The sequence below is a fragment of the Bombyx mori genome, chromosome 4, assembly GCF_030269925.1.
Source record: "Bombyx mori chromosome 4, ASM3026992v2".
Taxonomy (NCBI): Eukaryota; Metazoa; Arthropoda; class Insecta; order Lepidoptera; family Bombycidae; genus Bombyx; species Bombyx mori.
In genome coordinates, this window is record NC_085110.1 from 17,409,234 (window position 1) to 17,423,688 (window position 14,455).

A 14,455-nucleotide genomic window follows, 5' to 3' on the forward strand; every position below is an offset into this window, starting at 1 on the left:
CGTTTCTTAAATAATTGCCACGAACAAATTCGCTTAGATAGTAATTTAGAAGCAAAAAACTGTTTCGATTTTGTCTCTTAAGTTTATGCCATTTACAAATTATGATCTATGTTTTAGTAAAATGAAACCAAGTCTTCGTCCACAGATGGTCTACAGTTAATTTATACTAATATGTATATAAATCTACAGTGGTTTTTACCGTGCATCCGATTGACTTGAAACTTGGTGTCCATGTAAAAAATACATGTACTTAATGAATAGGCTAATATTTATATGAGTGTTGGACTCTCTACACCAGTAGCGGGGGCGTCAATGATGAGAATCTTTGTGGGGGTGAGAAATAATAATGTTAATTTTAAATGCCCAGCGAAGCGGACGGGTACAGCTAGTAAGCCTATAAAAACAAAAAAAAAACTATCAATTCGATTCTATTACACAACCGATACCTAATTGTACAGTCGCAGTTGTTGCATGTAAATGAATATCAAGTAACTAGTTGTTAATTTCTATTGAAGGTCGATGCCCACACGGCGCTGTGATTCATGTGTTTGGCAATTGTTTTAAATCAAGGCTTCGAACGATTGCAGCGAATCTTGTCTTAATGCGGGCTATGGTAATTGGCCATTTAAGGTCTGGTATGCTATTAATCAGAATATCTTCGCAGAGTCCTTAAATACTTCGGTCACATTGCAAGAAGGATGGTAGCAGTCTCGAGAGGCTCATTGTAAACGGTAAAGTGGATGGGAAAAGACCTCGAGGGCAGCCCAATATGTTGGTCCGACCAGATCCACACCGCTCTTATTACCACATTTCACGACGCCCTCCACACCGCCAAAGAGGATGACCTAGATGGAGAAAGATCGTGCATGCGAAGGTGATACAAAAGGGTGGTAACGACCCTCAGCAGTGAGGAATACGGCGCAAAGAATATCCTATTTATACTGGATGTTCCTAGTTGAATAGACAAATATAGTTATTTTAGCAGTTTTAGTTTGAAGGGTCGCATAGCAATATATTATTGAGACTACCGCCTCATGCCTCAAGATGAGCTGCATTAAGTGATGTTTCGACACGAAAGACAACACCAATGGACCAGATCTACGTACCTAATACTTAAGCCGATGTCCATTGCCCAGTCTTCGACTCTATCCGTTTACAAAATATTCTTACCTGGTGGAATGTGAAGCCGTCCGGGCAGATCCAGGAGTGCTTGACGCTGTCCTGGCAGTAGTGGAACACTTCGCAGTTAAGTTCCTCGTCAGCGTAGTAGCCGGTCTGTTTGCCAACGCAGTTGAACTTTGACTGTTGGAGCAGCTCAGAGAGACGGTCGGGCTCCTCCTTCTCGTCTTCTAGTTCTTCTTCGACTTCTTGGAGTTGTTGTTGTTGGTATTTCAATGGTCTTTGCTCTTGAGGCTGTAAAAAATTTATTTATTGTACTAGCTATCAGCCCGTAGCCTCCTGTGCGTGGATTACACTTTAAATCGCAGATCCTGATCGATTGCTTATATCAGTTCAAGCCATGTTTATACCGAATTTCGTGGAAATCAGTTTGTGGTTTGTGCGTGAAAACGTAATAAAGTAAATAGAGTTAGCAACATTTTAATGAAGTAAAGTCTATATCTATATTCTGGTCCAAATTAATATAAAATATCATTGGAAAATTAATTCAGTAGTTCAGACGACGTGCGCCAATAAACGAACAGAAAAAAAGTCCAAAAATTGTTAGTTTGTTTTCTGTATCTCTTCATTCGTCATCTCAACATCCTATCTATTTTTATTACTTTTCTTCAAGGTACAGACATACCGGATTAAACAGTTTTAATAAATTGGTTATACCAATGTCCGATTTTATCCTTCGCAGATAACTAAAAAACGAATAGAGTTGAAGATTATCGATAAGTTTGATTACGTTTATTTTTCATAACGGCAGTACATTGTAGGTTAATTGCCTCATGGGTCGGAAGGAGACTACCATTATGCCGATACAAAACATTTCGTGTTTCATTTTACATGTGTAGGGTAAAACCTGGATAGATGCCGCAGCGGGATAGATGCCTCATGTTCTAAAAACCTAACTTCCCGCACTCATGACAAAAAATGAATTTAATAAGTAGGAACCACAGTCACCCTATACCTTATCTACCATTTGAAAATCGCGTGGTGACGAAGTGTTTTCCTCGTGCATGTAATTTTCTCCGCGCGGAATTTCACGAACACGTAAAAGATTGAAAGGTTAGTATTTAGCGTGGTATAACTTTATAATTAGTGTAAAATTCCATTATATTTTTTACTACGTGAATATATTGGTTCATTGAGTCTGCATCTAGGTGTAAATAAATGCTATTAAGTTTATAATTTATTTACAAAAAATTTGGGCATCTATCCTTATCACAAAGGATAGTTGCCCTGATTTTTTGGGGTATAGGTGCCTTTAGAGGCATCTATCCCTCCATACTCTACCATTTCAGAATATAGCTGAAATATGCCACGAAAACATAAAACACAAACAACTGATTTACAGTTCAAGAAGCGAAGATGAAGACAATCCACTTAACTATAAAATGAAAGGAAATAAAACAATAGATTTGCCCCTAAAGAAATCTAAGGGATAAACCTAAAACGCATGTAATAATATCTGCATTGAATGTTTTGAAAACTATAAAAATACGAAGTCGCAATCCGACTGGATTCAATCTTTAGTGTTTCAGAACTAGCTACATGAAACGTGTTTTTCAGAAATGATGTAGAAGATGTGAAAAATTTAAAGCACTATCCAGTTAACTTCAATTGGACAAAATAATAAAGATACCTTTATTGTGTTAATTTAATATAAAAAAAATACGATTTTGCAATGTACACATTGACACTTAATGTGAATATTTTATAAACAATTAAGAGTTTATATTTTTGTTGAATAAATATTTGTAAAATTTAATTGAATAAAAAAATAGAATGAATAAAAAAATGAAATGAATAAAAAATGAAATGAATGAATAAAAAATAATAAAATGAATAAAAAAATAATGCATGTTGAAACTAAAAAAAATGTAATTTAGCTTACGCTTACTTAACGCTTTAAAAATTTAATTATGATCATTTGTGTGATATGACAATTATCTTTTAATTATAAACATTCAAAGACTTAAAAAATACAAAATATTTTTTATTATTATGACCTATGTTTCTTGGAGACAATTATTGCTCTGTTAGGAATAGAACTTCTTAATATTTGGTTTGGTTTTTTCGTTTACACGATATAAAGGGCATCTATCCTGCACTGCAGGCATCTATCCTACTCAGTATTTTCTTGGTGGGGCAACTATCCATACAGGTAGGCATCTATCCTCCAAAAAAATGTTCTACGAAAAACGAATTTCTACAAAATCTGTATTTGATAGGTTAAAAAAAAATTATACTAATTAAACATAAAGGATTGAGCTAACTAAATTAATAGAAATTATTCGTATAAAATTAATATTTTCAAAATTACATGACTATTTCAAAAAGTGGGGCATCTATCTCGGCTTTACCCTATTAGAATTACAAAAGTAGCGTGAGAAGCTTCTTAACTTAATAGATAACTTAAACGCCACGAGCAGAACAATTAAAACTTACGTAACTTATAATTGTCACTAATAAATTATTATTTTTTATAGTGATTATTGATTTATGACCTTACCTTTCTCTGGACAGCTCTGACGGGCGCTCGAGGCTCTTCGATGTAAACTTGCTGTTGCTGCCTGGTAGGTACGACGTATTCTTGCTGCTCCTGCTGTTGTGGCCGTTGTTGGTACCCAGCCAGTTCAGCCAGGGAAGGTGTTGGACGGAAGCCGCTGGGCAGAGCGTTGTATGCAGTCGGCGTGTAAGCACGCGGACGAAGATTCCTTGTTTCCTGAAAATAGTCATTTGTTTGGTCAATATTACGATACAACGTAGCTTTAGGTATAGAGGCCGTCAATTATAATATGCAATTTTAGTGTATTCATCTTTATGAATACATAATAATTGTCATCACTATTACAATAGAGATGATCTATAACATCCCTATGTCTAAATGAAAGACGCTCTTGCAAGAAAGAAGAATATTTTCTACGGATACTAGTCTTACTGTTGCCGGGTTACCCTTTGGTGAACCTTACCTCTCTCTAAGCTGGGTGAGGGACCAAACTTTTAAATTGTTAAAGGTGCCACATTTTCGTCGCGCTGACATAGACAAGATGTAACAGTAAATGGGCCGAGTTCTGTTGCAAGAGATAAAACTTCGTTTCAAAGTCCTTAACAACATAATTGGACATAATAGTTTGGATTTGAAAAGTTTTGATACGTAAGATGATTTAGTTAATTTTTAACTCAATTGCACAAGTTACTTATTACTAAGTTGTTAATGGATTTCATAGCTACAAAAAAATGAATGACGTCACCAATCTTAGTCCAGCACACAGGTGCGCGTAGGTAGGTAGGTAGGTGGCGACCCTAGTCATATTGATTGCAATAAAAAATAATGTAGTGAATCCGAATTTTTATTTTCAAAAGTTCTTAACGTCGCGCTTGATTGGATGTCGAATGTGAAATGGAAAATTTAATTTTGTCGACAAACTTTTATATAATTACGTACCTAGCTTGCATAATCGTGTATTGAATAGCTATTATGTGGCAGTAACTCAGTACGAGAATAATGACTGTTAGAATCGACAAATAAAGAAAAAAATATAAGCATCATTGGACTTTCGAATTCACTCCATAATGATATAATTATTCGGTTCATTCTGTGAGTTTTGTTTTGGGGTTTTTAGGTGACTTTTATGATTTGGTTTTTAATTAGGTTACGGATGTATTGGCGGAGTTCTTACACAAGATATTGGGATAGGCAAATTCAAAATGAGAACGATACCGCAACGTTGTACTAAATATAGACTTACGATTTTTGTTTCAGGGTGAGTGGCGGAATTTACGTTGTTGATATCCACGGATTCCGGTAACCACTTAATACCAGGTGGACTGCGAGCTCGTTTACCCGTATAAGCATTAAAAATACCTGTTATTTAAGCTACCTAATATTATTATGTATCCCAAAGATCACAAATGCCCTTTTTTAATCAACGTCGGCAGTTAATCTAGAACGGTAGGTTGGTTTGTTGGGTTTGGTGGGTAGGGTCTTAAAGCATCCTTGGACCCGCGGTCTACTCCCAACATCTGCAGACCGTCAAATTCCACATAGGTACACCGAGCGCCCCCTAATCGTGGAAACCTCGTACGAGGTTTGGCCCCAAACCCGAAAAAAAAAGTTTGACTGTATCCTTAGGATTGCTGATATCCATGAGGGTCGGTAACCATTTAAGTGGATCGTGAGTTTTGTCTGCGTGCAGGACTGTCTTCAATTAAACCAGTTTTTTTTTTCAATAATGCGGCTGCGACATTGTCGTTATAACTAAATACCTAATAATTATTGCATAAAAAGTTCAAGTCGGATATTCGCAGGCGATCGTGCGAGACGACGCGACAGTTATGTATTTATAAAATCAATTGTGTTATGTAGAAATTGTATCACGCATGAGGCGGATTTAGAGGGATGTTTAAATTTAGTTTCATTATGAAAGATGTTGGAGTATTTTATTGTATTACACGAGCTTTGTACAAATAAACGATGATACACATCACAATAGTCATAATCTTTTAAATAGGTACTTTTATGTTTGAATTGTTTTAAAATTATTGTATTTTAATTAACTATGAGTCAATAAGGGAGCGTTCCAACTGCTGGTCTATTTCCGCAGACAATATAAGTTTATCTGGTAGCTTATGCCTTATACCTAGTATTAAATTCGCCCCTATCCTTTAATTTTTTTAGTACAATAAGAATTTTCAATTTGTCTGGGGTATTGTGAGCCCACACAGCATATCCGCGATTTTAATTATTTCCTTATAACCTATACAATTATTGTTATGTTTGTCGACAAAATTATAATTCCTATTTCAATGAGAGAGGCTAACGTGCGAATTTAAGATAGTTGTAAAAATTAAAATCGGAATAATACTCTATGTTTATTGTCAATTTTAAATTATCACCGAGTGCAGCCCTGGCAGCACGTCAGCAACCCGGGTGAGAGGTTTTTGTTAGAGCTTTGACTGTCATAATTTATTAACCGTTGCTCGATTGCATCTCCGATTTCTTTAACGATCTATTAATAAACATACTTTTACTCTGTTTTATAGCACTAGCAGATGCTCGTTTTTTTTTTGATAAATTGTGTTTTTTAGAAATGATATTTAAATCCTAATTATATATTGATAAAATGATGAAATATGAATAATATTTTTCGATCGGTTATTTAAGGTTATCGGTTATTTAAGGAGAAAAACAAAATTGATAAAATCGATAAAGTTAATTATTGAAAACAACATTTTCTGAAAATAAATTGTAGCTAGATCGATTTATCGCCCCTGAAATCCCCTGTTTACTAAATTTTATGAAAATCGTTGGAGCCGTTTCCGAGATTCAGATTCAGATATTTATATACAAGAATTGGTCGTTTAAAGATATAAGAGTTATATAGTAGTGTTTTTGGTTTTATTTTGTTTGTTTATTCGAAACGCATTCGTAAAACCAGTTACAAACAGAAAGTGGTTTACATAAAAAAAAAACATAAGGAGACATTCATTCAATTAAAATTTGTGGAAATTTGCGAATAAACATTTTTTGATGAACACACTGTATTACCGTGAACCAAGAATAAAACAAAAGAAAAGTAGATAAGTAAAGCTATATTTAATAATAACTCCTTTCGTATGTCTTCACGCGTAAGCAATTAACTTTACTAGTGATCGTCCAGTGGTCGAAATACGACCATAATTAATTTCAATTATAAGTTTGAACGTTATTAAGGTTCTATTGTCAAAGACTATAGGTACTTCTATAAATCACAAATTTCGCCATGGTTACACTGTAGACAAATAAGATTAAGAACAAACAATATTAATATATTCTCGATTAGACCACAGACTTAAACAATAAACAAAAGAGGATATACGTGTGTGTGTGTGTCAAATACATGGTAGTGTGTATAATGTTTTTCTTATTGATTTAATGAATTCTTATCTTTCAAAAAATATAAGGATTCTGCACTCCTTCTCCTAAACTATAAGCGTGGAAAATTCCATACTCCTCCGTCCGCGCAATTTTCGTAAAAAAGGGTACAAAGTTTTTGCTTCACGTATTAATTTATAGATTTTTTAAATGACTTTTGTTCGTTGGAAAATATTTTTGTATTGAAATAGCTACATTAAAACCCTAGAAAGGGCATATAGCGTTACCGATAATACCGTTTTTATTGTAATCTCTCCTGTCTATCGCAAGTTACGTCGCGTGCGAGTCGAGAGCGAACAGCCACATTAGCATATTTCTCACGCGATTGCGTAACAACTGATCGCAGTAGCTGGCGCTATTCGTATAATACCCGTAAATAACGTTCTACGCTTCCAAGTCTTTAGTTCATCTATGATTTCCTGTTCTACTTTAGAGTAAAACTATTCGGTGGAGCGAATAATAAAATAAATAAAAGACAGATGTCAAGGGACACCCGGATGGAACGAAGTTCCTTTCGATTAATTAGTGAAGGAATTGTAATTTTTTTTAAGTTATAATAATAAATTACGGCATTATGAAGAAAAAAAACAATACTATGAACTAAACGCTATCTCGAGAAACTGTACTCATTACGCGGACCAATCGGATACGAGCAATGTCACGCGATAAGCGCCTACACGTTGATTGGTCAGAATGACGGATCTAAAAAGTGTCGTGACAACTTTTCGTAAGAATTTTTTCCGTCTAGCCCCCTTTCACAACGCGCGATAAGGAACTTCGTTCCAAAAACAGTTTTTATTCAAGTCGCGAGGCAACTCTGAAAAGTATCGAGCTATATTCCAAATATGCACATTGCGATAAAGACGGCATAATTCATGAATCATTTGAAATCGTTTGACTAACCAAATGAAACAGGTCTACGTTCCTAAGCACTATCAAATATCTGTACAGTCGTATTTCTGTGACACGCATAATTTTGAGAAATAGATCGCAAAAGTACCTACATAGTTGTGGTCTGTGGAACTTCATGTTTTTGGGTTCATGCTAAGTTGTAAATATTATATGCAATAACCGTTCATTACCATTCTTCATAAGCGGTAGATTAAAAAATACGGGTTTGCGACTTCTTATTTATCCAGGGTGCTTAGTGCGAGTGTTTTAACGTTCTCGATAGCGTAAAAGTTATCTCAATTTATGGAGTTGGAAGAGCGCCCCTATTGGAAAATATAGGCAAACGTTGCGAGTCTAGAAATATGAATAAACTTTTACGCTATCGACAACGTTAAAAAAATTCTCACTAAGCACACAGTGCGCTAAGCCGCTTACTTATCTAAACTAGCTAAGTATTGGTGAACAAATACGACACTACAATCATATGTCTCGAGTTGGGCTATTGCATTTACGTTATACCTACTATAGGACTCCAGTAATCGTTTAATATCAGGTGATAGATAGATATGTAGAAGTAGGAGGTAGATGTCTGTGAGGGCTCCAGTAACCACATAAGACCGGGTGGGCGGTAAGCTCGTCCAACCATCTAAGCAATAAATAAAAAAAAGGTGCCTTGAGATTGTCTGTCCTTTTTGACAGAGAAATAAAAGTTGCTATTCCACAGAAAAAACATTTGTCTAATTGGTGCAATGTAATTAAATGCAACTAAAATATTCAATCATTGAAAAATCAAATGCAATATGAAAATAATATTGAAATTTCTAAATGCGATCCCCTTCGATTCAAATATTCAATTTACCGCTACTTTTATTGAGCGATATAAAATTCTTAAAGCTAATAATAAAAAGTGATTTGCTTTCCACTTTCACTGCACCGGCGGCCTTGTGTTAGACAAATTCACACAGCGGGTCGTTTTAAAAATTGCACGTAGTAGCGAGTTGGCAACACTGTTTCGGTCAATATTCCGGGCATATTTGAAATGTTACCGTGAAATCGATCGGCCGCCTTGCTTTCGTTTCAAACTTATTTCTTTATTGCACACTCTCAAACACTTTCATTAGAATGTGACCTGTTTTTCATTACTTTGTGTTATTAAAATGTACCCATGTATGTTGGGTTGTAATTTCACGGATATGCTTTTTGATTTATGTAGTCAATGTTTATCGTTTTTTAAGTAAATAGACGAGAGATACTAGCGGTAAGAGCTATTGTAAGCCCGTACGCGTAGCTATCTCCATTCTGTTTCTGCCGCTAAACAACAGTTATGAAGAACTTTTAGGATTTGGTCAATAGTATTGAGTCACGTCCTTACGGATGCATCAGATCCAATAACCCTTGCATTAGACACCTTTAGCTCTAACACTAGGAGTGGGAACCCCGGTAACTTTACTCGTCGAACTCGGCAAAGAGTTCGACGTGCAACCTAACCTAAACATCAGCCCGCTGAGTTTCTCGTCGGATCTTCTCAGCGGGTCGCGATTCCGATCCGGTAGTAGATTAATTCGCGAAACAGCTACTCTGGAGTCGTTAGGTCTCCTTTGGAGGCGCTCAGGTAGCTGTTAGCAAATCCCACCCCTCCTGGCTGAGCCTTTGCTCACCCACTTGCCCTGGTAAAACTGGAAAGGCCTCCGGGCCACCAGTAACTTCTCAAACATAAAAAAAAGTATTGAAAAGTATTGAAGTATATAAAAAATTTAGTTCATATGTCAAGGTGGATCAAATGGCATTTACATTTTAGGCTATAGACGTGAGCTCGTCGTCCTTAGAATAGCAATAAAAAAAATTGTGCGTATCTGCTCCGACGCGCGACTGATACTTATTGTTGTATGTTATTACGATTGTCATTGAACACTGAAGTAAACACATCCGATAAATGCGATGATTTCTCTCTTATTAATATAAGAGTACTGAAGACATAAGGATAATAATAGCGAAGGCTAATAATACTACTAAACTACTAAAATATACTGAATGATATGTATTTTTATTCGTATTTGTTTATTGGTTCGATGAAATATAAAGCGTATGTAATTTAATTGGGTCATCTGTTGTCAATTACCATTATCTTACGATAAGTCATTGAATTTTTTAAATCTTAGCTAACATGAATAAAAAAAATGGAGTGTATCTTAGATCAAAAAGTACCTTAAACAAAAAATGTTAACCATGGCATTTACGAGTTATTATTTATTATATTATTATTATTATTAATTATACTACAAATGTCAAATGCTGTCACACTTTATTTATTTTAGTATAAATAGTAAAACAGGAAAGCGGTGATCGAATGATAATATCGTTCGTTCGAAGACTAATTACCGGATAGCGTAGCAACAAACCGAATGGATTGTTAGAATCGAGTAATTGATGCCCTATAGATATCTGAAACGGGTCGGATGTATAGGCACAAGATATCTAAGATAAATGTTCTTGAAGTCTAATATATTTACTAATTGATGTTGACTGGCACAGTAAGTTTGTTCAGGGACTTTTTTACTATATTTAATACCTACTGGTGATCCCCGAAATTGTTCGCGCGCCATCTATAGTATATCAATCGTCCTGTTATGCCCCATGTGCTATCTAGTATGCTATTACAGTACCCGGCAACAAATGACAAATGCTTGACTTCGTTTTTTTAATTTTTGGAACGAAGTTCCTTATCGCGCGTTGTGAAAGGGGGCTAGACGGAAAAAATTCTTACGAAAAGTTGTCACGACACTTTTTAGATCCGTCATTCTGACCAATCAACGTGTAGGCGCTTATCGCGTGACATTGCTCGTATCCGATTGGTCCGCCTAATGAGTACAGTTTCTCGAGATAGCGTTTCAACAATAGTAATTTAGTTCATAGTATTGTTGTTTTCTTCTTCATAATGCCGTAATTTATTATTATGGCTTAAAAAAAAAATTACAATTCCTTCACCAATTAATCGAAAGGAACTTCGTTCCATCCGGGTGTCCCTTGACACCTCTGAAGTTTTTTTTATTGCTTATTTGGGTGGACGAGTTCTCAGCCCACCTGGTGTTAACTGGTTACCGGAGCCCATAGACATCTACAACGTAAATGCCGCCACTCACCTTGAGATATGAGTTCTAAAGTCTCAGTTGTAACAGTACAACGGTTGCCCCACCCTTCAAACCGAAACGCATTACTGCTTCACGACAGAAATAGGCAGGGTGGTGGTACCTACCCGTGCGGACTCACAAGACGTCCCATCACCAGTAATTAAGCAAATAAAAAAATTCGGGTTTAATTTTTATTACACAAAATGTATGAATATAGGAAATTGCCCATTCCTTACCTCCTGATCCAGAGCCAGTTCATCGCTGTCTTCCTCCACTCCCACGTCAGGTATACTGTCTTCTTCATCCGAAGCCATCGCCACTCCGACCAGCAAAAGTGCTAAGAGAAAACTCCACCTGGAACAATTAGAATGCATTTATTTTACGGATATTTTTATTTACTACATAAATGGGTGAGCGAGCTCTTAGGGCAACTGGTCTTAAGTGGTCACCGATGCGCATAAACATAACAACGTGAATGCCGCTGGAAGGAGCGTTCCTTCACATCCCAGATTGAGGTCTTAATTGCGCGTTTGGTATCCGAATATCCTATCCTTCAAGCCGGGACGTTCGTGGCAGAAATAGGCAGGATGGTAGTACCTTGCCCTGTAGAATAATCTATAATTTTTTTGATGTTAATTAGTCTGTCACTAGAATCTTATATACCATCTATGGAATAAGCAAGACTAAACTAAAAATTCAAATATTCTTTTTTTTTTGAGGTCCTGAAAATTATAGACATTTAGCAAGAGTTACGAGTATATGATAACTGTATCGTCAACGATGCGTGTGCAAATTTTCTAGTTAATCGGACGTCTAGAAGTTCGTGACAATTACGTTGGAAGGTCGCCTTTAATAGATATTAAAACCACTTTTACGATTTAAACTCGATTTTTTTTAATTTACTACGAATCTACAACTACGAAAACTAAAGAAAATACTATAACAGAAGCGTATTAAAAACACCGCCGTGCGTATTCGGATTTCGTATGCGTCTGACCCATTAATCAATATTTTAAATAATCTGTTCAATGCACTGTCAGTAAAATGTCGACCGGTGTTACATAAAAGAAGTAATTTCTCCAAAACGGCGACGCGGTACGCAGGGCGGTTATATAACGACCAGCTGTTGTATTAAATTAGTGCAACACACATAGCCGGTGTACTGTATTAAGTGTGTAATTTGTGGCCAGAGAATATTATGTAATAGGTCCCTTATATGCTTTAAGTATGCAACTTCGGGTATTCAGCTTCTGCTGCCACTTTTAGAACAATTTTATTTTATTTTTTAGGATTGAAGGGTTCCTGCTGGCCCGGAGGTCTTTCCAGTTTCACCAGGACAGGTGGGCGAGCAAAGGTTCAGCTAGGAGGGGTGGGATTTGCTAACAGCTGCCCGAGCGCCTCCGAAGGAAACCTAAAAACTTGAGAGCAGCTGCTTCGCGAATGAATCTACTACCGGATTGGAATGGCGACCCGATGAGAAGATCCGGCGAGAAACTCAGCGGGCTGATGCATGAGTTAGTACGGTTACCGGGCTCCCTAAGCCTGATCCTAGTGTTAGAGCTGAAGGCGTCTAGTGCAAAGGTTATTGGATTTGATGGATCCGTAAGGACGTGTCTAGGGCAACAATTTTACTGTACCAAGGTTATTGAGCAGCGTCTATGTGTCATTCAGGGATTACCTAATTCCGTGGATGAAAATCGCCTTGAAGTAAGAGTTCGATATGGCAATGAAAAATGAGTCTAATCTTAAGAACTAGAAATACGTATGTTGTTTTATAAAGGATTGTCATGTAAACGCGTGACGGATCGCAAAGACCAGAAATAAATCGGAATATGTGTGTTTATGGTTGGACGTTCTGCGTCTGATATACAGTATTATTTTTTTATTGCCTTTTTAGGCAGACGAGTGTACGGCCCACCTGATGGTAAGTGGTTACCGTCGCCCATGGACTTCAGCAATGCCAGGAGCAGAGCCAAGCCGCTGCCTACTGCTTAATACTCTCCACAAGCCTCGTTTGAAGAAGGACATGTCATAGCGCTCGGGAAACACCGTGGACGGGAGCTCATTCCATAGCCGGATGGTACGTGGCAAAAAAGACCTCTGGAAACGCACTATGGATGACCGCAGTGGCTCCAGGTAGTATGGATGAAGTCTACTCCGGTGGCGGGCGGTGCGATGGTAAAAACGAGACGTTGGTGTCATCTCGAACAATTCCTCAGAGCACTCCCCATGGAACATGCGGTACAAAATACAGAGGGAACCGAAGTCCCAGAGTGAAAATTGAAACATGTAGAATAGTTCTGTCGTCCAGTTCGTGTAGTTCATGTCTACCCCGGTCAAATTTGACACAAAGTTTAATGCTATTATTCCTGATTGATTTGGACGCGGTCTACGGCAGAAATAGACAGGAAAGCTGTATCTTTTTACCTACTAAGCCGACTAAAGCGCGTTCTTCTACCAGTGAATCGATAAAATCATAAGTTCCATCAGTTATTTCAATGAAAAGCAAAATTCGAAACCATTTAATTTTGTATTTTAAAAATAAAATTATATTCTTTTCCGTTATTACGAAATATTAATTAAGTGTGCAAATCAAAATTGTCGTTACCGCCATCACGACGCGACGACCATCGACAATTAAAATGACAAACTTTAAATGGTAAAAAAACGAGTCGAACAACAGTAATTCAACACATCCATAAAACTGTCGATTATGTGACCGATTTAAGTGGGTCAACGGAACACTGCGACGTACATGTGTGAGATAAAAACATTGCAATGTGTCGCGTAACCCAGGCCTGTCCCAATGGTATTTATTTAACTTTATCGTAATTAACGCGCGAAAGTCGATGGATTGCTGTAACTATTTTTATGATTATAGGTGAAAAAGTCGATTGCGCAACGTCCTTAATGTGTTACTTCAGGGCCCACACTTTGACCCTTAAGCCCTCAAGGGTCATCTCCTAACTTCTACTCCACATTTCGAAGCAACGCAGCATAAGTTTTACAATGGTGTTAGGGTTTTAGAGCCTTGGTAGTTACATACATTGTTCTCATTCTTGAAGGATTGTTCCTACAGTGGTCTACAAATTGAGTTTTCAGACAAATTAAAAGTATCATATGTCCAAGCACTACATAGTTTTTGTTGTCGCCGCCTCGGAGACGAAGTCCATATTTGTTACAGTGAAATCGGTTTTTGGAAAAGTCCCTCGACGCACTATTAGCAACATTTAAATATTCATAAATAGTTCAAATCGTACCAGTTCTATTTCAGAGTCCTTTCTTGATAATCAGGCGAAACCTGCTATCTCATATGGGAAAATGATGAGGCTAATCGCTAAATGATTTATAG

General features: G+C 36.8%; 1 protein-coding gene across 4 annotated transcripts in view; it reads right to left on the reverse strand.

Annotated features, from left to right (window-relative positions):
- Positions 1–14,455, reverse strand: part of LOC101737536 (uncharacterized) — a 29,804-nt gene that overhangs the window by 2,385 nt on the left and 12,964 nt on the right. For 3 of the 4 annotated variants that reach the window (XM_038021939.2, XM_062668392.1, XM_062668391.1), the window contains exons 2-4: positions 11,340–11,457; positions 3,680–3,892; positions 1,171–1,413 (exon numbers count right to left, since the gene is read on the reverse strand). In XM_038021939.2, the coding sequence (XP_037877867.1) occupies positions 1,171–1,413; positions 3,680–3,892; positions 11,340–11,457 (574 nt within the window). Of the gene's footprint in view, positions 1–1,170; positions 1,414–3,679; positions 3,893–11,339; positions 11,458–11,937; positions 12,100–14,455 lie in introns of those variants that run through there. The other variant, XM_062668393.1, reaches the window with a different exon arrangement.